The sequence below is a fragment of the Chiroxiphia lanceolata genome, chromosome 4 (genome assembly GCF_009829145.1).
Source record: "Chiroxiphia lanceolata isolate bChiLan1 chromosome 4, bChiLan1.pri, whole genome shotgun sequence".
Classification (NCBI taxonomy): Eukaryota; Metazoa; Chordata; class Aves; order Passeriformes; family Pipridae; genus Chiroxiphia; species Chiroxiphia lanceolata.
The window spans coordinates 60,743,368-60,766,116 of NC_045640.1; the positions used below are offsets into that span (position 1 = coordinate 60,743,368).

General features: G+C 40.0%; 1 protein-coding gene across 1 annotated transcript; it reads left to right on the forward strand.

Moving 5' to 3' along the window:
- Positions 1–1,594: 1,594 nt before the first annotated feature.
- On the forward strand, positions 1,595–21,367 carry PRMT9 (protein arginine methyltransferase 9). The gene is made up of 14 exons (XM_032685718.1): positions 1,595–1,707; positions 1,938–2,016; positions 2,585–2,788; positions 3,312–3,460; positions 4,623–4,859; positions 5,363–5,530; positions 6,641–6,743; positions 8,669–8,775; positions 12,293–12,485; positions 16,026–16,209; positions 18,302–19,013; positions 20,152–20,305; positions 20,708–20,830; positions 21,038–21,367. Exons 3-14 carry the CDS (start codon positions 2,612–2,614, stop codon positions 21,251–21,253), a joined length of 2,523 nt encoding a protein of 840 aa, XP_032541609.1. The 5' UTR covers positions 1,595–1,707; positions 1,938–2,016; positions 2,585–2,611; the 3' UTR covers positions 21,254–21,367.
- Positions 21,368–22,749: the final 1,382 nt, after the last annotated feature.

Sequence of the window (22,749 nt, forward strand, 5' to 3'; positions counted from 1 at the left end):
GTCTTGCGAATTCCAAGGATTTTACACTGCCACTTCTTAGTAATTGTCCTCCACAAATGGGTTGAATTAGCACGCAGTACTACTTCATTTATGCTTAGAAGTAGGCACTGTAAAGAATTTATGCTATCTGTTCGGCATTTATTTGCTCTGACAAAAAAAGTAGTTGAACTAGTTTGGAGAATCATGGAGTGTCACAGATACTTACTCATTACAATATTCGGTACAGTCTAGCTCCTCTTACACCTTACTGTCCACAGGTGACAATTGCCAGTAGGTTTTTTTAACTCTTTCTCCCTACAACCCACAGATGCTAATATTTTCTTTTCCCCATACTATCATCCTCTAGCTGGAAAGCATAATTAAGCTAAAGTCAGAGAAGGTTGTTCCCTACCTGTAACTAATTTAAAGTTCATAGCTTTTTTTTTTCTTCTTCTTTTTTTTTGCCAAAACTGGAGGAAGGCTTGTTGGTACCAGTTGATTTAATAAGATATTATATCCTCCTTTAGAGCTCAGTCCTCATATAAAATATTCTATGCTTTCTGATACTAATAGTTGCATGTCCTCATGGACTTCAGCCCAAGTGCTTTATCAGTTATTGTATGTTTTTTCTAGCATGACTTTCCTCTATCAGAAGTTGATTCTAGCATCATTTGGGTTGCTTGGTCTGAGTTTTTTCCTTTGGGTCACGTCTCTCAAAATGTTTGTAGACTTGCCCTCTCTTACAATATTATAGAGCAATAATGAAGTTTGCCATAGATTACAGCTTAACTGCTACTATGTTTCATCTAGATTTATGTTCCCACTCTGTATGTGCTATTTTAATCTTGGTCAAAATGTTGGCCTGACGTTTTTAGATGATGCTCATTTGTTTCTCGAAAGGGAATGCACGTACAATAAATATCCACAGCTATAAAAGCCTGGAGGAGCTGCATTCATGCTTTAGAGCACGAAAGTGAGGATGAGCAGCTTCCAGACATTTCCTAATTAGTAAACAAAGCCGTGGCCTGTTCTTGTCCCAGAAGTAGGACATGACCAAATGAACTCTGCCTTTTTAAGAAAAGATGTGCACTCCGGGGCTCTGCATGGGGCTGTTTCCCCGGAGCAGACAGTCTGCCGGGTTCCACAAAGAAGCGAGGTGGTGTCCTAAGCGTGGGAGGGAACGAAATTAGGGACTGGAGATGCTGAGCAAAGCTCTGAATTTTGCTCCTTGCAGAGCGGAGTTGTTAGACAAAGACAACTAGGCCTTGTTCATGACTTAAACCTGGTGTCGTGAGTGGTCTCATCTGTCGCTCGTCGGATTTACCAAGAGTGGAATTACAATTAGGTTTTAGGAACACTCTAACTACAGCCTGTGTGCGCAGCGTGCAGCCCTCACATTGCAGCTGGTAAACATTTAAGGTGGCGCTTCTTTCGTGGTGGGAGCCTAGACCCGAACAGCGCGGATGGGCAAGGGACTGGATGGGGAACATCGCTGTGAATCACTTCTACGGCCCTGCGTTTGCAAGAGCTGAATTAACGCATTTTGAGGGACTGGATGCAGGTGGAGGAAGAACGCGGATAATTAAAAGCACCTTTATTCCATAGCGCCGGCTGTCGCCGGGCACCGCCCAGCGCCTGCGCGATCCCGGCACTGGGATGGCGGCGGCGGCGGCGGCGGGCTGGGAATGTTGGTCCGTGCCCTGCAGGGGATGGATGGCCCTGGAGCAGGTGATGGATGTCCCCAAGGCAGGGGAAGCCCCCCCCAGGTCCCCCGCAGCCTCCCGGGACGGCGGTCCCAGGGTTGCCTGTCCCGGCCCCCGCATCCCACGGCGGGCGAGGTCGCACGGCCCGCCCGGGCTTTGCACGTCCCTGTGTGCGCTGCCGGTACTCGGTGGGTTTCTGGATTGAAATAAACCGACAAAACAAGCCTTGTCGTGATGGTGCTGTGTTTCTTGCAGTCCTTCTCCGTGTAAACTTCGTGTTCTTCGGCTTTGGGACTCATCTGGAAATACCGAAGGCGGTATTAGCCCTTCTCAGGTAAGTAGCTTTAAAAGTTGCAGCGGTGACCGAGGCAGGTGTAAAAATGCGCATACTGGTCCTGGTAACTCTTTAACGTTTTTTTTAAGCAGAAAATTTGTCACGCTGCTTTCTGTAAAATAAACTGCGAAGTCATTAGCTCACTTTGCTTTATGGAGATACTGTTGTATTTCCATAACCTGCAGATTTTGTGGTTGATTTTGATATTTATGAGTGCATGAACATCCAGTGTGCAAAACTGTTGAGTCAGAGACATGCTAAAATGTGTATTACAAAAATGATACTACAAAGGGAGAAACATGATCTGTTTCCAGGACCTGGTCTAACACAGTCGTGATGCACGCTTGACTTTTGAATGGTGAACACTGAGACCTGATGGAATTATCAGTGTCACAAAGATGAGCATGTTCTTGAATGTTTAGGATTTGGGGCGAGGGAGGATGTCTTTATGAACTCCAGTGAAAATTTAAAGTGTTTTTTGATCTGTCAACTTTGTGTACAAGCTTTTGACCTACAGTATGCTATATGTGTGACTTTTTTGCTTTTTTTTTTATTTTTTTTTTTTTAGGAGAAGTGAGTATTTATATTCTTCAGAATGCCCAACTCCAATGCCAAATTTCACAGAGGTGGTCGGGAAGCCAGCAGGCGGGAGTTGGTTTCCAGATCTTTGCAGAGCGCTCAGCATTGCCTGGAGGAGCACGATTTTGGAACTGCATATGCTCACTATCTCCTGGTACTAAATCTGGCTCCCGAGTTAAAAACTAGTGTCAAAGTAAGTGCTCTTTGAATTACATGAAACAATTTATGTATTCTATTCCCTTGAGGTCTTTGTGACATGTTTTGTACTTGTGATTTGTTGTATGTAACTGATTTCTACTTTTATTTTGAAGACAGAATTGGAAAATTAGTAGTGATGGAGATGGCCAATGCCTTGTTTAATAAGCTCTGTATGCTTATATGAAGGGAATTCATACACTTCTAGTCCCTGTGTGTGAATCAAGTTTAATAAAAATGGGGCCCTGTTAGTATTGGAGCATGCATTAATATACACACAGACTCTTAGTAAACACTGCTGGGTGATGATCCTCTTGGTCCTCCTCAGATATCCAAGAGCTTATTTCTACTTCTTCCAGGTGAGCCAACTACCATTTTATGATAGCAAACAGTTGTATGCTGCTGCTTAGGGAGATGAGGATGTTCAGGTGCATGTCAGGATACCTCCAGATGTTTTCAGGGCTCCATTCCCTGCTTCTGGTAACTCCCAGCCACTCAGTGGTATATGTTTTATTTTCTAGGAAACGTTTCAATTTACTCTCTTCAAATGGGCAGAAGAGCTAGATTCTCTGGCACGGATTCAAGATCTGTTTAACTGTTATGAACAAGCACTTGAACTGTATCCAAATGATGAAGTGATATGTAATAGTATGGGAGAACATCTCTTCAGGTTTGTAGTAATGTATACTCAGATTTTTTAAAGTTCACACTGTAAATGCAAGTACATACTTAATGTTGTATACTGGGTACTGTTGAACTTAAATCTGTTTGTCAGCTTAAATAGAGTAGCCAAAGCTAAAATAAATGTTGGTAGTCGCAGCAAAAGCAAAAGAAAAAAAGGAAAAGTACTTTTATTAAAGTAAAAAGTTAAAACCAAAAATGCTATCTTCAAGTATTTTCCAACAGTTTATAAAGGAATTACTAAACAAAAAAGAGACCAAAATTGTTCAGAGTCACAATAGTGGTTAATGTACAATTTTTGAAGTTCTTCCTTTCTTGCCTGTTAGATCCCATCAGAATTACAACATTTGAATGCTGTCTCTTAGTTTTACTCCTTCTTGAGGTGACATATAACAGACCTTTGAAGTGAGGAGAAGCTGGTTGTGTATCCTGTACCATGTAGGGCTGTTCTTAAATGGTTTGAGCTTATGCTTGTATTTATTAATGTAAAGCAGAAAAGTGTTTTCTGTTGCTCAGCTCTTTGAGACTGAAATCATAGGTCATAATTGAGATAGTTTTCATTAGGTTTGCTTTTCGTGATTACTTTCATTGTTTCAAAGGAACACCTCTCCCAACATTGTATTAAAGTATATATGTATATTTGATAGATTTTTTTCATTGCTGTCTGATTTGAGAATATGCTATAGGTATTATAAAAACTTGCTTCAAGTTCACAATTTGGTTTCCTTTTAGTTTCTTTCCTTTTTTTTTTTCAAAATTGGCACTTAATGCAAGAGCTGGCAACTCAAAATTTGATAGTTTTGCAGTATGTTCCAGTTAAATACAGTAAAGCACTTTTGAGGTTTATGACATTCTCTTGACTTGAACATCTGTGAGACTGGATTGCAGAGTTGCTGCTGTCATATTGTTGCAGCAAATTCTTGTAAAACCTGTTTTACTTCATCAAAGGATGCAGTAGTGGATTGTTGGTGTGCACAGTGGTATTTTTGGACTGCCTTTGCATTTTACAATGACTTGATGTAAAGCTGTACATCATTCTTTTTCTTAAGGCAATGCCAGATAATTTTTCTATCTAATGCAAAAATACTTCCACAGACCCACAGACGCAGCTGAAGGCATGCTTTCTATTTATTTGTCATTTCTGCTCTTAGAATGGGCTTTAGAGATGAAGCAGCTGGGTATTTTCACAAGGCAGTGAAGCTCAACCCAGACTTCGCTGATGCAAAGGAGAACTTTTACCGTGTTGCCAACTGGCTGGTGGAACGCTGGCACTTCATCATGCTCAATGATGCCAGGAGGAACCTCACCTACCTGAAGGCCATCGAGAATGCTGTCTGCTCGGGGTGCAGCTCTGTCCTTGATATTGGCACGGGAACAGGAATTTTAAGGTATGCCACAAGTACACATTCTTGACATGAATTTAATAGAAACATATTTGTGGTCTAACAAAATTTGGTTGCTAGTGGAAAATATAATTGCTTTCATGCCTTTATGGAGACAAAGCTAAAGGAAGAAGCCAAAGTTTTCAGAAATCAGTGAGTTTGGAGTTCAGTGTTTAGTAGTGGTTTTTGGAACCTTTTTTATTATTTTGCTTTTTGTGCCAATAAGTGCTGTATAAATTGAATTACTCATGTTGGTTTTGGAGTTGTAATGCCATTTGTCCTGTCTTAAGTACTGAGTCTGAAGAGTTACTTAGCATAGCTGAGGGAGTATCCTTATGCTATCTCTCGTGGTTTCTTTGATATCCTCTTGAAATGCTATCAACAACTTGTGCAGTATCAGTGTTCACACAAGAGATACTAGTTCACTTAATGATGATTTTTAGACTTGAACTGGTAGAAATATGAAGCAGATGTGGAGGAGGGGAAAAACCCTTATTCTTGTTTTTCAGTATGTTTGCAAAAAAGGCAGGAGCGTCACGTGTCTATGCCTGCGAATTATCAAAAACCATGTATGAACTTGCCTGTGATGTGGTGGCAGCAAATAATATGGAAAGAGAGATCAATCTTCTGCATTTGAAGTCACTTGATATAGAAATTCCAAAGCACATACCTGAAAGGTACGTTGTTGCTTTCTGTTGTGACAGTATTTGGATTTGCTCTTAATTTTAAAGGAAATGGTAAATGCTTTGTGACCTAAACAGGAAATAACAGTGCTGTGGTATTACCCAGAATGTGAGAAGGTGTTCTCTGTGTGTTTTATGCTTTTACAGAGCAGTGCAGAAATGACGACATGTTCTTCAGATTGTACTAATCTCTATGGTAGATCAGCATTGTCATAAATTAAGGAGTTTAATTCTTTGATGGTGGGAGCTTTGGGGCATATGTAATTATATTGCAGCAACAGGAAAAGAGAAATTAGATTACTGTGTCCTAAAACTAATTTTAACACAGTTTTATACTTAACAACTTGTGTCTCACTTCTGCAGCCTCTGAATAGGATGGAGATACAAACATTTATAGTAAAGTGTCTGGTGATGGTACAGGCTCATGATCGGAAATGATGAAGCTCCTGTGGTTTAGCCACATGGTTTAGGCCAGTCAAGCCTTGTATAATTGTGCCAGCTGAGCTACAGTAAAATATATGTCCTTTTAATTTATATAATGAGTTACTAGATGTCACCTGTCAGGACTAAATTCCTACTGGTCTAGAAATGTCTTCTCTTATCATGCTGTATGGTTTTTTGGTTTAATTCCAGAGGATTTAGGATTTTAGTGTTTTTAATCTGTGTAACAATTTTATTGTGCTCTGATTATAGCTTTGGGGGTTTTAATTCCTTTTTATCCACATGCATGAATGCATACTCTTGCACAAAATAAATATTCTGCAATATCACTGGCTGTGTGCCCAGGCTGAAACATCTTCCTGTTTTGGCTAGATTCTTCCCACACAATTTATTTATAAATGCTGAACAAGAGGCTTTATGGTAAATTCTTGCTCAATATTTATTCTCTTTTATCTACATCTTGAATAACTTCTAACAACAATTCAAAACATTTAATTTTTTGGAAGACCTAAATTACCCATCTATATTGAAACGTCAGAATACTGGTAACAAAGTTTTTTACTCTGAGCTCACATTGGTATAGTTTGGTTTTTTTTAAAGAATGATTGTTAACAGGAACATGTGTTATACGTTATATTTCATAGTGTTCTTTTTCTTATGTAGGGTTTCCTTGGTTGTCACAGAAACAGTAGATGCTGGTTTATTTGGAGAAGGAATTGTGGAGAGCTTGATACATGCTTGGGAACATCTACTTTTACAGCCAAAGGTAGGTGATGTTGGTACATATGTATATGTATTTTATATATATATATATATGTATGTACACACACACACATAGTAGTGCATGTGCTATTCACCTATGTGAATGAGAAACTTTTGTAGATACTCCTTTTGTTATGCTAAAAAAGAGTGATCTGTGTTTGTTCCATGAATTTGGTTTTGGTGAATGGCACTGAGGCAGCAGCAGCATACGTTGTCCTTCTGTGAGCTCGTGTTCTGAGTAGGCAGGTACTTGGCCACAACAACCCCCGGCAGCGCTACAGGCTGGGGGCAGAGTGTCTGGAGAGCAGCCAGGCAGAAAGGGACCTGGGGGTTTGGATTGACAGGAAGCTGAACATGAGCCAGCAGTGTGCCCAGGTGGCCAAGAAGGCCAATGGCATCCTGGCCTGGATCAGGAACAGTGTGGCCAACAGGACCAGGGAAGTGATTCTGCCCCTGTACTCAGCACTGGTGAGGCCACACCTGGAGTACTGTGTCCAGTTCTGGGCCCCTCAGTACAGGAAGGATATTGAGGTGCTGGAGCAGGTCCAGAGAAGAGCAACGAGGCTGGTGAAGGGTCTGGAGCACAAGTCCTATGAGGAGAGGCTGAGGGAACTGGGGTTGTCCAGCCTGGAGAAGAGGAGGCTCAGGGGAGACCTCATCACTCTCTACAACTCCCCGAAAGGAGGTTGTAGCCAGATGGGAGTTGGTCTCTTCTCCCAGGCAGCTATCAGCAAGACAAGAGGGCATGGTCTCAAGCTGTACCAGGGGAGGTTTAGGTTGGATATTAGGAAGAAGTTTTTTCCAGAGAGAGTAATCAGACACTGGAATGGGCTGTGGATCCACCACTTCCCCCCACCAGGGAAGTGGTGGATTCTCCATCCCTGGAGGTTTTTAAGATGAGACTGGATGTGTCACTGAGTGCCATGGTCTAGTAACCATGGCAGTGTTGGATCAAGGTTGGACTTGATGATCTTGGAGGTCTTTTCCAACCCAGTTAATTCTGTGATTCTGTGATACTTGCAGTGGATGTTTCCCCCATGTAACCTTCTGTCATACAGAGATGGTTCACTCTTGAGCACTGTTCATTTATTTTGGTTTAATCTTTTTTTGTCCTCTGACTTTTTAAGTAACACCAAAGGGGTTTATGTGGATCTTAAACACACTATTTTCCTGCAAGTTTGGTTACACCCTGGTCATTCTGAGATACCAACTAGTAGCAGAAAGTCATGTCAGTCTAAGCAGAAAATGCTGAATTACAGAATTATTATTTCTCATTGTGACACTGGGGAACACTCAGTTATAATTCTGTAATTATGCCATATGTTTCTGCTCTTAATTTATTTTTGCTGATTTGAACTGTTTTGGGAGAGCGAACAATTCCACTGGGTCTTGGATTTTACTATATGTATTTTTCATTTTAATTACCATACATCAAGCACAGTAATATGACAAGGAATCTTATATGGGTTAACCTCTATTACGTTTTATGAAATAGAGGGACTTCCCTTTATTTGTTGTTGCTTTGATTCCAACTAATTTAAAAAAGTTCAGCTGGCTTAAACCTATTGTATTGAATTGAAACTGATGACCTCTAGTGTTAAGTATAGGAATGGTGCATAAAAGGAAAGTCCTCAAATGTTTCAATATACTCTAATAGAACACAAATTAAAAAACCATGTTAAAGTTGCAGAAGGGAAGTAGTAGACTGAAAAGTAAAGCTGAAGCCTGGATATATTGAAACACTGTATTTAAGAAACTTCTTTCATGGTCAACAGAATGCCAAAGACCAGAATCTTTACTAATCACTAAGAACTTACTGGTGTTCTGACTGTCACTTGAATGGCTCACTAATATGTAACCCCTAGGCTTTTCAGTAATGGTAGAAATAGGTCACCATCTCATTGCATGTTCTTGTTCGTGTTTTCACAGCCTAAAAATCAAGAGGTCAGTGCTGGAGACTATGGCAGAGTTATTCCTGCAAGTGCCACAGTATTTGGGATGGCAGTGGAATGCAAAGAGATACGTAGGCATCACAGGTATATCTCATATTTGAACTCATATTTTTTTGAACCCATATTTGTTATTTGGGAAGAGAGACCAGTTGTTTTTATTGAAGATTTTTCATTTACTGTTCTCTTTATTTTTTGAAGTTACCCTCCCCACTCCACCCCTTTTCTGGGCTTTTTTTCTTTTTTTTAACACCTCCCTACCCCTTTGAGGTTCAGATTTTCTGGATCACTGTATCAGAAACTCTTGATTTACACTTATGCTGAAGCACATGCCTCAAATACGTACGAAAGAAATTAAATTTCTTAATAGTAAAATTATGTCTCAATTTCTGCATTGTAGATCCTTGGATTAACACTTAGCCTTTAACCTCATTTTACCCGCTTTATAATCTACTTCATACCTCACTGCTGGATCTAACCCTTCCAGAAGATGAGGACAGGATTGTGTAAAGCCTAAGTGTTGATAACCCCAGCTAGCATTATCTGTCTGAATGTGTCCTTTGCCTAGTTGTGAACTGGCACAGAATAAGGTTTCTTTGCTGAGACCAGCTCTCAGACTTCTTTCGTATTCCACTCATTGCTTTCATATTCATTTTTATTCTCCTCTTTTAGAACAGTATCACTGTATGAAGACAGTCTCTGTCTGAGAGGTTTGGACTTGATGTATTTTCTTTGGGATTAATCTTGTTGTACATTAAAGAAAACACTAACTTCTACAGGAGCTTCAGTGCACTGGATGAAAGGTAGCCAGGCTGCAATCAGCAATTTTTCTGATGTGCTAGACCGGGACAGTGGCCAGAAAGAGACCGAAGTTCCCATGGTAGATGGTCACAGAATAATTTCTTGTAGAAGTTAATTATTCATCAATTAAAAGAAGTTTTGCCTTGAAACAGGGCATTGACTGTTCCTTACAAAATTTACACAGAATGCAAGTTGATGTCCTGTTAACTTTGGGTTGTTGAATTGACATTCCACGTTAATAGCTTGAGATCAGATGACTAGCAGGACTGAGGTGATTGTCACAAATCAATTATATGCTGTTGAAAGAGGATAAATGTTACTTTTAAATTTCTTGCCTCTGTTGTTTGAGATCCCCTTTTGCTATGGTAAGAATACTTAAATCTATTTTAGCAAGTGCTGTTAAGTTTTATGTAAAAAACTTCTTATCTCTTCTCAGATTTAAACTATCCAGATCTCTTTGAATTATTCTGATGTGCATGTCTTCACATTACCTGAAGTGTTTTCACTATCTACAGTAAAACTTTGGGGTTTGGATGTTTTTTTTCTAATGAGCCTAATGAAATAGCTGTGTGAAAGTATTTCTTTTCTCATGCTTTTTATATCATCCTGGACAGTTTCTGTCTTGTACAATTAGTACAGCTTTGAGCTTTTCCTCATGCTTTAATTTTTTTTTGAGTGCTTAGAAGTAGATGTAGAGCCCAGAATTGTATGAATACTTGAGGTTTTTCTCCCTGAAGTACATTTAAAAGTGTGTTTAATCTATCATCAAACGCTGATTCATCTTGCTGAGAGAGGGAATCCCTTTTGAGTCCAAGTGTTGATAATCTTGCATATCACAGTCATCTATCTGTGTTTGATCTGAGCTTCTACTTTGTATTCTGTCCCATTGTTTTAGCAGTTTTAAGTTATATTGCATTTCTTGTGCTCTGATTATTTTGGGGTTTTTTTCCCTAGGATGTAGTGAAATTCTAGATAAATCTTACCAGTTTTCTTGTAGTGTTATTTTTTTGGTGCACTTAGGCCAACTTTACAAAAGGTTTTGTGCTGATTTACTCCTTACTGTAGCTTTATTACTTGATGTTTTAGTGACAGTTGTAATGTTTCTTTGCTATAGCTGGTGCTGCTTTTACCTGCTGCTTATGTTCCCTAGAATGACTAGGGTCTAACTCTCCTGTGGTGTTATGTCAGTTTTTAAGATATTTTTATGGCATGTGTTAATTTTCTCCTCAAGTCACTGTAAGAATTGCAGTGATTAAGTATTTCTTTACAGGTTTCAAGTTTTTTTAGTGTTTTATTTTTAGTCAGTCCCCGGAAAGAGAGGCAATAAAGTGACTGTACCTCTGTGCTTATGTATTGAAGCCAGAAGGGTTCATGATAATATATCTGAATAATCTGCTGAGCTCTTCCACAATACAGGCCTTGTACAGCAGCTGATCTCTTTTAGTGATAGTATTTCTTTTAAAATAATACATGGATTCAGTTTCAAATGCAGGGGAGTATGTTCTCATCCTCGTTGTTAAAATATCTGTTACTTCATTGAGCAGATGAGAAGACTGCAATTGTTGATAATGTTGCAGAATTTTTTAGTATTTATTGTGGAATACTTACTACCTTGTGCTTTCTGTTGCTATGGAATCTGCTCCAAAGATGGAGTCCAATGTCTTTTAGCTTTGTATAATGGTTAAAATATACTTACCTAAGAACGTGACAAAGGGCAACTTACTCAATTCTGCAATTATGAGTTTCAAGGACGTGACCATATATGATGAGAATATTATCAGACAGCCTGTCTAGTCATGCTTAGTTGTAGGGAGATCTCTTGCAGGGAGAGGAGGTTCCCGAAAAAGTGCTTCAGAACTAAAAGTAGTTCTAGAAATAGAAATTTAAATAGTTGTTATTTGAACTGACTACTAGATCTCACTGTAAGAGTGTAGATTTACTGGATAGCTGTCACTTAAGTGGGAAGCACTAAATGCTTCTCAGGCAAATGTACTTTTTCAAAATAATCTGAAGTGTAGCTTGTGCAAGACTTAGGTCCTGACTCATACTTTGAAAATGAGAATATGTTTTAAGTCCTCAAACCTAAGAGATGGACAGTGTGAGTAATTGTTTTAAAGCAGTTTAGCAGTTGTCTTTGAAGCTTTTTGTATAAGGTCATTTCTAAAAATCCAGATGATCTTCTGTCTTACAAGAGAGGATATATGTATTCTGAGTTGTAAAAACATTTTCCACCAAGAAATCAGCACTGAGGCTTTTCTTGCAGCTATGTAACCGTGAAAAAGGACATATTCTGCATGGATTGTGGTTGATAAATACATAAACATACTGCAAAATGAAAGGTTACCTCTAAGAGACTACCAAAATGCAACCTTCTGTTGCATATCTATCTTTGTTCGACTATTCTGTTCACCTGAAAGAAACACCTTTGTTATCTGTGTAATGTAGCAGAAGAAAAGCTTTATTTGTTCTTATTATCACAGGATTTATTTTTCTTTAGTTCTCTGTCAAGACTCAGTGAGTTGAGCAAAAGTCTGTGGCCTTTGACAAAGGACACATTTGACTTTTTCTCCATTTCTGGTGACAGCTTTCGGTTCTGATTCTTGAAAATGATGTGCATTTTCTGTGCTTTGGAGCTGCTCTGAATACAACAAAAACCCCACAGAGTTGTTTTAGTATTTTTTAGCTTTTCAAATCTAACGCTCTGTACATTTTAAAATACTTAGCCAGCTTTGGGAGAATTTCCTTTAGGTTTTTGACCAAATGACTTGAAGTTTCATTTCTTCTCTTTTTGCCTTCACTCCAGAGTGGGAATGGGAGAAGTTGCTGGTGTGTGCTTGTCAAATTCAGTGCAGTTCTTCAGCCCAACATACGCTTTTGCTGGTTCAGAGGAAACCGTCGAGCCTTACACCACTGAGAAGCTCAGTCGTATTCCTGGAGGTTACATACCCCTGACAGAACCCTGCCAAGTAATGACAGTAGATTTCAATGATCTGCAGGTAACGTTTTTGGGGGGGTTTTACATCCTTTATAAGTAATTGTTTTATGAATAGCAAGAGTGCCTTATTTTATTTGCTTTCGGGTTCAACTTCACAAGTGCAAAGGTGGCAGGGCTGCACTGAAATCCTCTCCTGTTTTTGATGCTTGTCTGGTTGTGTGATTCACCAAATGACATTTTCTGAGTTTTTGAAGGTGGAGGTTTTTTGTTTGTTGGGCAGAGTTTTGGGAACTTTATAAACTACCTCACCATAAGATCAAACAGCTGCCAGCCTCAGTATGTAGAGGGGGAGGAAGAATGCAATAGACCCATCTTAAATGATTTATGCAGTTGTGGAGCTGACTTAGTTTATTCCTCTAAAGTTAGAGTCTTCAAGAAACTCTTGAAGACAGGAGAAGGGGTATATTTTACATCTGGCATAAAAATATCTCTGAGTGCTGATGGGTCAGTGTAAAAGAGAGGGAGTTGAAGACATTACCCTATTTGGTTGATTCCACCCTTCAGCTCCTTTGTACCTTAGGGTATTTCTGTAGTATGGCATTCTAAAACATAGTAGCATTATTTTGTGTATTTAACACAAACTACATTTGAATGCATATGGAAATAGGCCTGGACTGTAAGGCAAAGACCTCAGCCACCCACAGCTGGGCATGCTAAAAAGATGATACATCTGATCTCTGGTGTGCTTCTTGCTCATTGACCTGTGGTGAGGAGTTACAATTGACTCAGAGCTTAAAATAGATTCTGTTATATAAATGAAATTATTCTTGGCTACTGCTTGGCCAGGAATTGCAGTGTTTCTGAATCAATAGCTTTTCCTAGTTGGCTTGTCTGACATCCTGAGATTAAAAATGAAATAAGACAAGGCTCTTCAGTATACTACTGGGAGCAATCTCTCTGACCTAATGTTGCTTCTGCTTCTAGCATCAATAAGAAACTATTACTCTCATCTGAGAGATGTCTGTTCTTAAGCATCTGCCTGCTGGCAAACATGTAAAGATAATTTGAAAGAGTAAAGAACAGTGTTACTGTTTAAATCATGTTTCAGAACTGCTCCTTTGAAGTTTCAGTTAGACTAATAGAGTGTTCTGTCATGAAACGTTAAGATATCATAAGTAAAAAGGGAGAAATGCCACTGATGTGAATCACTGATGTAGTTGGGAATCGTTGGTTACTGTTTGTTGTTATGTTGTCACTGGGCCAATGTGGCAGTTCCAAAGCAGAACAGCAGAATTACCTACTAAAGACTGAAATTCAGATAAGAAATCACAGAGCACTAGTAAGGTAATTTCAAAGACATAATTCCTAAACTCATATTTTGAAGAATAAGAGGGATGTTGCATTTATTCCACTTGTACCAACTATCCAGACCTAAACTAGCAGAACTGAGAACCAGACTTAAAATATGGAACAACGGTGTTTGTCAAACTGAGTTGTAGGAGGCTTCTAAGACAAATTTCCAGTACAAATAATAAGTCAAAATAAAACAAATTTAAAAAAAAAAGCAGCTGCTTTATGCTGATAACTTTATCACTGCTCTTGTTAGCAGCAGCAGCAGCTCAGTTCCTCCCAGGCAGGGCAATGAGGTGTGGCTGTAATTAGAGGCTGCAGGCACTTGTACCTCACCAGGTCCCACCTGTGTGCCTGTTTGCTGGCAGCAGATCAGTGCCACTGGGAGGGGAAGTGTTTACCTCTGCAGCCAGTAATTAAAGTTCAGTCTCACTTTCAGGCCCTAAAGGAACTGTGCTTTTGCCAATAATTACAGATATTGGCTCTTCGTAATTCTCATGAGAAGTTACGGTGTGGAATATTTGAGAAATTGTGGATCAAGACATAGGAAACTCGATAACTGCATTCTTTCTGTAGTTTTGCCTTCTGTTTGTAGTCCCATTTACTACTGTTAATGCAAGTTATCCTTTTCTCATTCAGAGGATATATGTGGCATAGCATCATTTTGGGGTTTTACTGCATATTCCTGCATCGTTGCTTTATTTTCTATGCTCTCTCTTTAACAAGAGTAGTTGATAAATTGCCGTCCTTATGTGGTAGGGCTGTTCAAATTGGTAATTGTCATAAATGATAGAGAAAAGTTTATAAAGTGGCTAAAAGAAGAATAAATATGGGTTAAGCAGTATGATAGAGAGCGGGGAAAGCTTAAATAACTGCCTTCAACTGGGTTTTTAAGTGATGGGGGTGTAACACTGCAATTACAAGAATTCAGTAGACAAGAACCTTGGGCCTGCTGCTCTTGAGGGATAATCAGGAAGAATATTTTTCATGTGAAATAGACTGCTAAACATCTATAACTTCACAGAAACAGAAGAAACAGATGCATGTTTGTGCTCTTGCTGTCTTGCTTCAAGGGCCTTGATGCCAGCAAAATTTCAGCTTAACTATTCTTTTCCTCTCCAGCTGAGGACGTACCAAAAATGGTTGGCAGCAAAGCACTTTCACTGAAGAGCAGTGAGATTTTACTATGAACTTTGTTGGCATCTAGTAATTTTAACATGTGCATTGTTAGCCACCTCTCAGTTGTGAGAAGAGAGGTAGACCAAATTTTGGAGGACACAATGAGAATGAAGAAGGGGAAAAAAAAAAAGGCAGCATGTGAGAGCTACTCATGTTCTTAGAGTGCAACTTCTCTTTTGCCCTGTGTATTTTGAGATTGAAACCTTAACAGTACAAGTGTTGAGATAAGCAGATCAGGAAGATGATAAATGTTTAGGAAGGGCTGTTACTAATCAGAATGGTTGTGACTAAGAGAACCTTTGGTCTTTTGTGCTTGACCTCCTGGTAATTGGCTTATGCCGGAACTAAGACATTAGAGCTGGTCCTTTTACATTTATAAATGTTGGTAGCAGGAGGTAATTCCTGAGAAAAATAAATTGTACATGGAAAAAGACATAATTCCTGTTACGTATTCAAAACTTTTTAGGAGTATCAGAAAATGTATAATTGATTCCTTCTGGGGAGACCTTAGTTCTTCCCAGCAGTGCAGTTGCATGTGTCTGACCTTTTACACAAGGCCTATAGCCTGAGGTAGCAGAGAAAATATCCTCAAAGGTGTTTGATTTTACTGGTTTTATAAGGATTTTTTTCTGAATTTCTGGGTGAATTCAGTGCTTGCATGCAGTATTTCCAGAATTGATTGAACACAGGTTTAAAGCAAAGCCTGTGCCTAAGCATTGGCTTGAATCCAGCTCAAAAAGATGGCTCTGATTTTATTACTTCTCACAAAGCAAGGCTTGCCAGTCTGAAGTCTTTCTTGATGTTTTCAGTGGTTTAAAATATGTGTTCTTAGATGTAGGTGTTTGCTTTTGTGGCCAATGGATGCAGATTGTTCATGTGGGAAGACAGTTCCTAGGCTAGTGAGTACTAATGATGATGACTGGTATTGTAGAAGCTCGTTAACTTCAAGTTTCCATTGGGTGCCCTCATGGATTGGTGCTGAAATTTTGGGTGATTTAGTTTAATAAAAACAATTTTTCATTTATGGAAATAAAACTCTCACACTTTTTTTCCCTCTTTCTGCTTTGCTCAGGAGCTGAAAAGCCTTGCAACTAGAAAGCCCTGGAAGCTCAGCCTGCCAGTCACTGAAGGAGGAATACTAGATGCTATTGTGGTGTGGTTTGTACTACAGCTCGATGATGAACATGCTCTGTCAACAAGTCCCAGTGAGGAAACTTGCTGGGAACAGGCAGTTTATCCTGTGCAGGGCCTCCCCGGTACGACCTGTGGCTTTTCTTCTCGTGGTACATTAATTAGATTTCATTGTGGTTTTGAGCTGATTAGGTTATGTCAGAGACCTAGGAAGTGGGAGCAGATAGGATTAGCAGATAGGAATTTCAACAGCAAGTAGCTGTGAGATGGTTCCTGGTCATGTTTCTGGTCTGTAGTGCATAGTCCCTGCATCAGGGCTTGTTCCTGGGACTCTGCTGTGAAGCAGATAAGGCACCTGCTTAAGATCTGGGAGAATGCTTTTCATTAAGTTGGTTTTTTCGCTATACTGAATTAAATGCATTGTGGAGTAACTCCAAAAAGTGGGGCTACTGTCTGGCTCTGCTTACTGAAGATGTGACTTAGGAAAGGGAGGTGGGAGAGGTGAGGTAGGAATTGCTAGCTGCTACTGCCACAAAACCAAAACTAAACGTTCCCACCTACCCCTCACCCTTATTTTGGACTCAACTTGTATACTGTTCTCCACATACAAGCATTAGTAATGCCATTTTCAGCATCCTCTACCCTCCAGTCACTCATTTTTTATTCTCCTGTTTCTTAGAACATCTTGAGTTGGAAGGGACCGGTAAGGATCATAAAGCCCAGCTTCCTGCTTCTTGCAGGACTACCTAAAATTAAGTCACATGACTAAGAATATTGTCCAAATGCTCCTTGAATTATGGCAGGCTTGGTGCTGTTACTACATCCCTGGGGAACCTGTTCCAGTGACTGATTATTCTCTGGGTGAAAATCTTTTCCTAGCATCCAGTTGAACTTCCCTGACACAGCTTCATTCCATTTCCTCGTGTCCTGTCTCCAGGACACCAGGGAAAGTTGATCAGCACCTCCCCCTGCACTGCCACCCTTGAGGAAGTTGTAGACTGCAATGAGGTCTCCCCTCAGCCTTGTCTTCTCCAAGCTGAACAAGTCAAGTGATCTCAGCCACTCTTCTTAGGTCTTGCCCTTGAGGCCTTTCACTACCTTGGTCACCCTCCTCTGGACACACTGTAGTGGTTTGATGTCCTTCTTATATTGTGATGCCCAAAACTGCCCTAATGTTCAAGGTGAGGCTGCACCAGTGCAGAGCAGAGCGGGACAGTCATTTCCCTCGATCATCTGGCAGTGCTGCCCCCCAGGACACGGTTGGCCCTTTTGGCTCTCGAGGCACACTGCTGGCTCCTACTCAATTTGCCATTCATCCAAACCCCCAAATGTCTTTCTGCAGGGCTGCTCTCCAGCCTCTTGTACCCCAAATTGCACATACAACCAGAATTCCCCCATCTCACGTGGAGAATCTGGTACTTGGCCTTGTTAAATTTCATAGGGTTGGTAATCGCCCAGCTCTCTAAGTTTATCCAGTGCTCTCTGTAAGGCCTGTCTACCCCTGGGGTAGTCCACAGCTCCTAATTCAGTATCCATAGACAGTAGGGACAGCTGTGCCACAGATTGGTTCAACTGAAAGCATAGGGGAGGGAAGAGCCTCTTTTAGCTTTTGTTGCCATTGAAAGAAATGTTTGTCAAACTAGAGCAGTTTTGTTTTGAAATTCTGGTCTATATCAGTAGATTTACTTTCTTGGAATGTACACACAGAGTATCCAAAAACCATCTTGAGCTGCACACCATAAATGTTCCAGTAAAATTTATTTTGAATCCATTACCCTTTCTAAACTGTAGCTGTTGTTTTCCATCTAACTACAAATTTACCTTTGATTACAGGAGGTATTAAAAGGTTAAATATTTAATATTTAGCATTTGAAAGCAAAACCAGTTTCTTTACCAGTACATTTTTTTTCTGCTCTGCTATCAGCATAACACTTAAGCATGTCTATGAGAAAGAGATATTACTTTATTTTGAGAATAAATGGATTTTGCCTAGAGTGAGGCAGCTTAAGGCAAACGTTAATGCACAATGGCAGATTTCAACTTGTGGGTACAGACAAAAGCAACTCCTTCATACACACTAGTAACAACTGATGAACAAATGAGATAATGGGTAGGTGGGTTGGGTGGCTTGTTTGTTTGTTTTAAGCACTGTATGGCTGCTTCAGTGATGTTTATGTGGAGTAACTGACATGACTTTTTTTATGCTCTTTTGCCAAGATTATTCTGTGAAGACTGGAGATACTGTGATGATAGAGGTTTGCTGCCAAGATTGCTACTTGAAGATCCAGAAGATTTCTTCTTTGACTTCAGAGTGTGGGATGGATTTCAGTGACAGAGACAACACGCTGAGCTTGGGCAATGAGGCTGAATTATGTAATGCTCTGGCTGGACTTCAGACAACCAGCAAACAGGCTGGCAGCAGTCAAGTGTGTGTGCTGGAATCCACAGAAATAGCCCTGCTGAATGACGTACCCTACCATGAATGCTTTAAAGCTGCCATGAGCAAAGTGCTGCTGTCATTAAATCCAAGTAAGGACTTGCAGTCCATGGATGTTGATGGACATGGCAGTGGGATAAACCTCCAGGAGAATCAAAACAAGGACTCTCTAGATGAGGTTCCTGACCCTTTGTACATTTTAGATGTATCTGAAGGCTTCTCCATTCTGCCCATTATAGCTGGCAAACTTGGACCAGTCAGAGCCTACAGTTCTGTTGAAAAAGAACAGCATCAGGCAGCACTTAATATCATTTCAGAAGCTAACCATTTCCCTAAGGAAACATTGGAGTTCTGGCTCAGCCACTTAGAAGAAGAAAGTGTGGTGCTACAGAGACCCAAATCAGACAAATTGTGGAGTATTATCATCTTGGATGTTATAGAGACATCAGGTTTAATCCAGCAGGAGGTGATGGAAAAGGCTGCAATATCCAGGTACGATATAAATAAACAAAATTATTTCTAGGAATCCGTAATTATCTGAAAAAATTTGAGAATATTCCTTCTAACTACAAAATTGCAGTCATGTTGGTTCTGTAGAGCAGAAAAAGCTGCTTTTCCTTGAATGGACTGAACCTCCCAGAGGGTTTCTGGCATGACCATTGTATATATACAATGTATACAATGCTGTTCCCCACTGTAGAAGGGGTGGGAAAGAAGGCAGAGCGAGAGCAATAAAGTAAGGGAAATGGGTAACAAAGTAAGTGTGAAATGAATTTATCCCCTTTTGTGGTGCTAGGAAAGCTTCTCTGTTAATCTCTGTGCTTAGTGAGGGCAGAATATTCCAGACAATTTATGCCCATTACCTTTTCTAAGTTTTGAATAAATCTTTGGATGACTTGAAAGATTTTTTTGCTGCAAGAACAAATGGAAAAATTACTCTTGACTTTTGTCATATGAAAGACTCAAATTTGTTGGCGTGAAAACGCCTTGAATAGTGTCCTGCTTAGCTACCCAATTCCTGTGATGAGGTCTGCTCCAGGAAAAGGAAACCTAAACTAACCTGTGTTGAATTGGAGGTGTTTGATACTATGCTGAATGAAAGGTGCTGTGGTGTTGCTGCTCTCAGCAGCATGATGCTCTATAGCGAAAGACCAAGCAAGGCTCAGGTGTTTTCTCAGGAAAAACTGTTAGCCCCTGTCTTGTTGTCAATTTTAGTTTAACACTTCAATTCTCACAGGGTTTTGTTTCCTTATGGCTATGCTGCCTCCTTAACCAGTGCCTCCCAACAGTATATACTTCCTGACTTCCAGTTTTATTAAGCATTTCTGCCAGTCCTTCAGTATTAGATGATGTTGCTATGAATAGATCCCACTGTCTTCATTGTGAAATATCACCATATCCAGTACTGTCACTGAGAAGAGATTATATAGTTCCATAATTTTAGTACTGTGTGACAAGTTTCCCTTTTTTTGGTATGATGCAGCTGTCTGGTCAAATGAGATCAAACTCAAATGCTTAGGAGCACTTGACTTCAGGGGAAGAACTAGTGTGCCTTTCTTAAATGTAGTTAATGTTCTTTCATTACTGCTGAATGATATGCTTTACAGGTGGAATCTCTCTCATTTTACAGATGTTTACTTCACAGTGGAGGGAAGATTTTCCCACAGTATGTGCTAGTATATGGGATGCTTGTAGAGTCGGAGTCTCTGTTACTGGAGAGTGCTGTTCAAGGAACAGAACCAACTCTGGGGTTTAATATAGCCCCTTTTATCAACCAGTTCAAGGTAAGAAGGTGGTGGGTGTCTCCCAGGCACTGCTTCAAAGCCTGCAGCTGTCCAGCTGTTTAGATTTCATGTAAACTGAAAGAAAACATTGTTGAAGTTATCAAGAGAGGTTTGTGTGACCAGACAGCAGCGACCTTGAGATAATCTAAAATGGGTGACAATGGTTTTAGAACTGGTTTGGGTTTTGTCCCAGCAATGACAGATACAATGTTATTGCACAGAAGTGACTGTGCTGTTATTATTCCCATCGTTACCTTGTATCCCAGTGGTGTACCTTATATTTTTATCTGTTTCTGGCAGGTATTACAGTAATTCCTGGCAACTCTTATGTTATGATTAAGTTTTCTGACTCTTCACTTTTTAATGGTTATTGATGTCTGAAGTTATGGTGTATACTCTCAGGTACCTGTTCGTGTGTATTTGGATCTCTCTACATTACCATGTGTACCCCTGAGCAAGCCAGCAGAGCTTTTAAGGCTGGATCTCATGAACCCTCTGTTGAACAGCCCCAGCAGAGAAGTGAAGGTGAGTTGTGTGTACAAGAAGCCCAAAGCACATTTTTAACTGCTGCTCTGCAGAGCTGCCCATTAATTGTTCACCTGGGCTGAAAATTTCAATATGGAATTTACTTGTGTGCAGGTATCTCTGAAAAGGATTTAAATTGTTTGAACTACTTCCTTTTCAAAGAAGTAAGAAAACAGTATAACAGATTAATATTTTAAATATTTTCAGGTACAAATCTGTAAGTCTGGCCGAGTCACTGCAATTCCCTTCTGGTATCACATCCATCTAGATGAAGACCATAGCTTGAACACATCTGATGAGTCCTCACACTGGAAACAAGCTGCAGTTGTTCTTGATGAGCCCATCCCAGTTCAGGTTGGAGATGAACTTGTGCTTGATGTTCAACACCATAAAAGCAATATCAGCATTACAGTCAAGCGGTGAAGAATGTCATGTGTGAGCAGCCTTGTGGTTAATTACCTGTGCATAAACTGACTGTTTGTAACATCACTGCTCTTCCTTTGTATTAAAGTCTAAACTTTATCTACTGATCAAAAAGGCTTTTTTGTTGCTTTAATAATTGATACTTAGGTTCCACTGCTGGACTAAAATTTGCATTATAAGGGTCCTACCAAGCAGCTGGGGAGGTATTGTCTTTACTGCAGCAAAAACTTGATTGCTAGTTAGTATACTGACTACAGCAGTGGGATAGACTTCTGCTACTCTGTCAGCTGTAGTAAGAAAAAAAGCATCCAGATGCCTGTACCAGAAATAAACAGCTGTGGCTGTGTGGGACAGAGTCCTTGTTTCTCAAACTGTAGTTGCACTTCTCCATTGCCAAAGCCTCCTGCTTGGGAGTATTGAGATGTTAGTCTTGTAGTGGGACTGTAAACAGCATTCCAGTTGCAGTATCACAGGTCTGTGTTGCACACAGACAATCCTAAAAGGCTTTACAGGAGTGCTGTTGGATAACTCAGGTTGTATAGTGGAAGACAAAGCTAGGAGACTTGTTAGAATCCCCCCCAGAATTATTTCTGGTAATACAATGGGCCTGAACTCTCGTCTGTATGAAAGTTGTATAAAACACATCAGTTACCACGGCACTCCTGAATATCTTTTACAGCATGGCATCTTAGTATAATGCAGGTAACAAGTTCCTTCTATTATATTTATATCCAAATGGAAGACTAATAAAAACTTTGACCTCAGCACTGATTCTACCTCGGTAGAGAGAGGAGGAAGACTTAACAAGATATTTCTGTAGCAAAGCTGCTTTATACTGTGCTGTCTCTGCAGTGGAGAAGAGGCAGCAGACTGTATAAAGAGCCATCCACAAATGACTGTTCTAGAATCTCAGGGCCTGCTAAAGTAATTTTGTACTCTTTGTTAGGTCAAATGTTTCAGATGGGCCCTCTCAGTTTAAGCTGAGGGACTGCTGGAGCTGTGGTTGTCCCAGCCTGCAGCTGAACCTGCACCTGACAAATTGCTGTAATAAAGCTCCTTTGAGAAGGGTGGAGGAAAGTTCTCCACTTTATTTGTTTTCCCTAAACAGTGGTAATGACAGAGTCAGGTTTTGTGAAGATAAAGTAAGTGGATACCATCCTTCATCCAAGGGGTACAATGTATAACCTAAGTGAATTAGAGCAGGACAGAGGCTTTTCATACTACACAGAAGACAGTGTTTCTTAAAAACCCCCCAACCACGATCCATAAAATTGAAAGTTACTGCCTGACACAACTAAACCTAGTAGGTGCATGGTAATTTCACCAGAGTACAGTTTTATAGAGAAGTGTTTAGGTTTCTTGTGCAGGAAGACGTCTGATAAAAGCAAAAACAATTAAGAGTGGGTAGGTGTATTTATTAAGATTCTTAGCAATTAATATGACAGCAAAATGACTTAAGAGAAAAACTGAAGACATATTCTAGTCTCCTTGAGTAA

What these genes read in the sequence shown, in the direction of transcription:
- PRMT9 (XM_032685718.1), top strand. Translation starts at nt 2,612, where the DNA reads ATGCCCAACTCCAATGCCAAATTTCACAGAGGTGGTCGGGAAGCCAGC. An exon ending in ACGGGAACAGGAATTTTAAG is followed by an intron (nt 4,860 to 5,362) that starts GTATGCCACAAG and finishes CTTGTTTTTCAG; the next exon opens with TATGTTTGCAAAAAAGGCAG. An exon ending in ATCTACTTTTACAGCCAAAG is followed by an intron (nt 6,744 to 8,668) that starts GTAGGTGATGTT and finishes GTGTTTTCACAG; the next exon opens with CCTAAAAATCAAGAGGTCAG.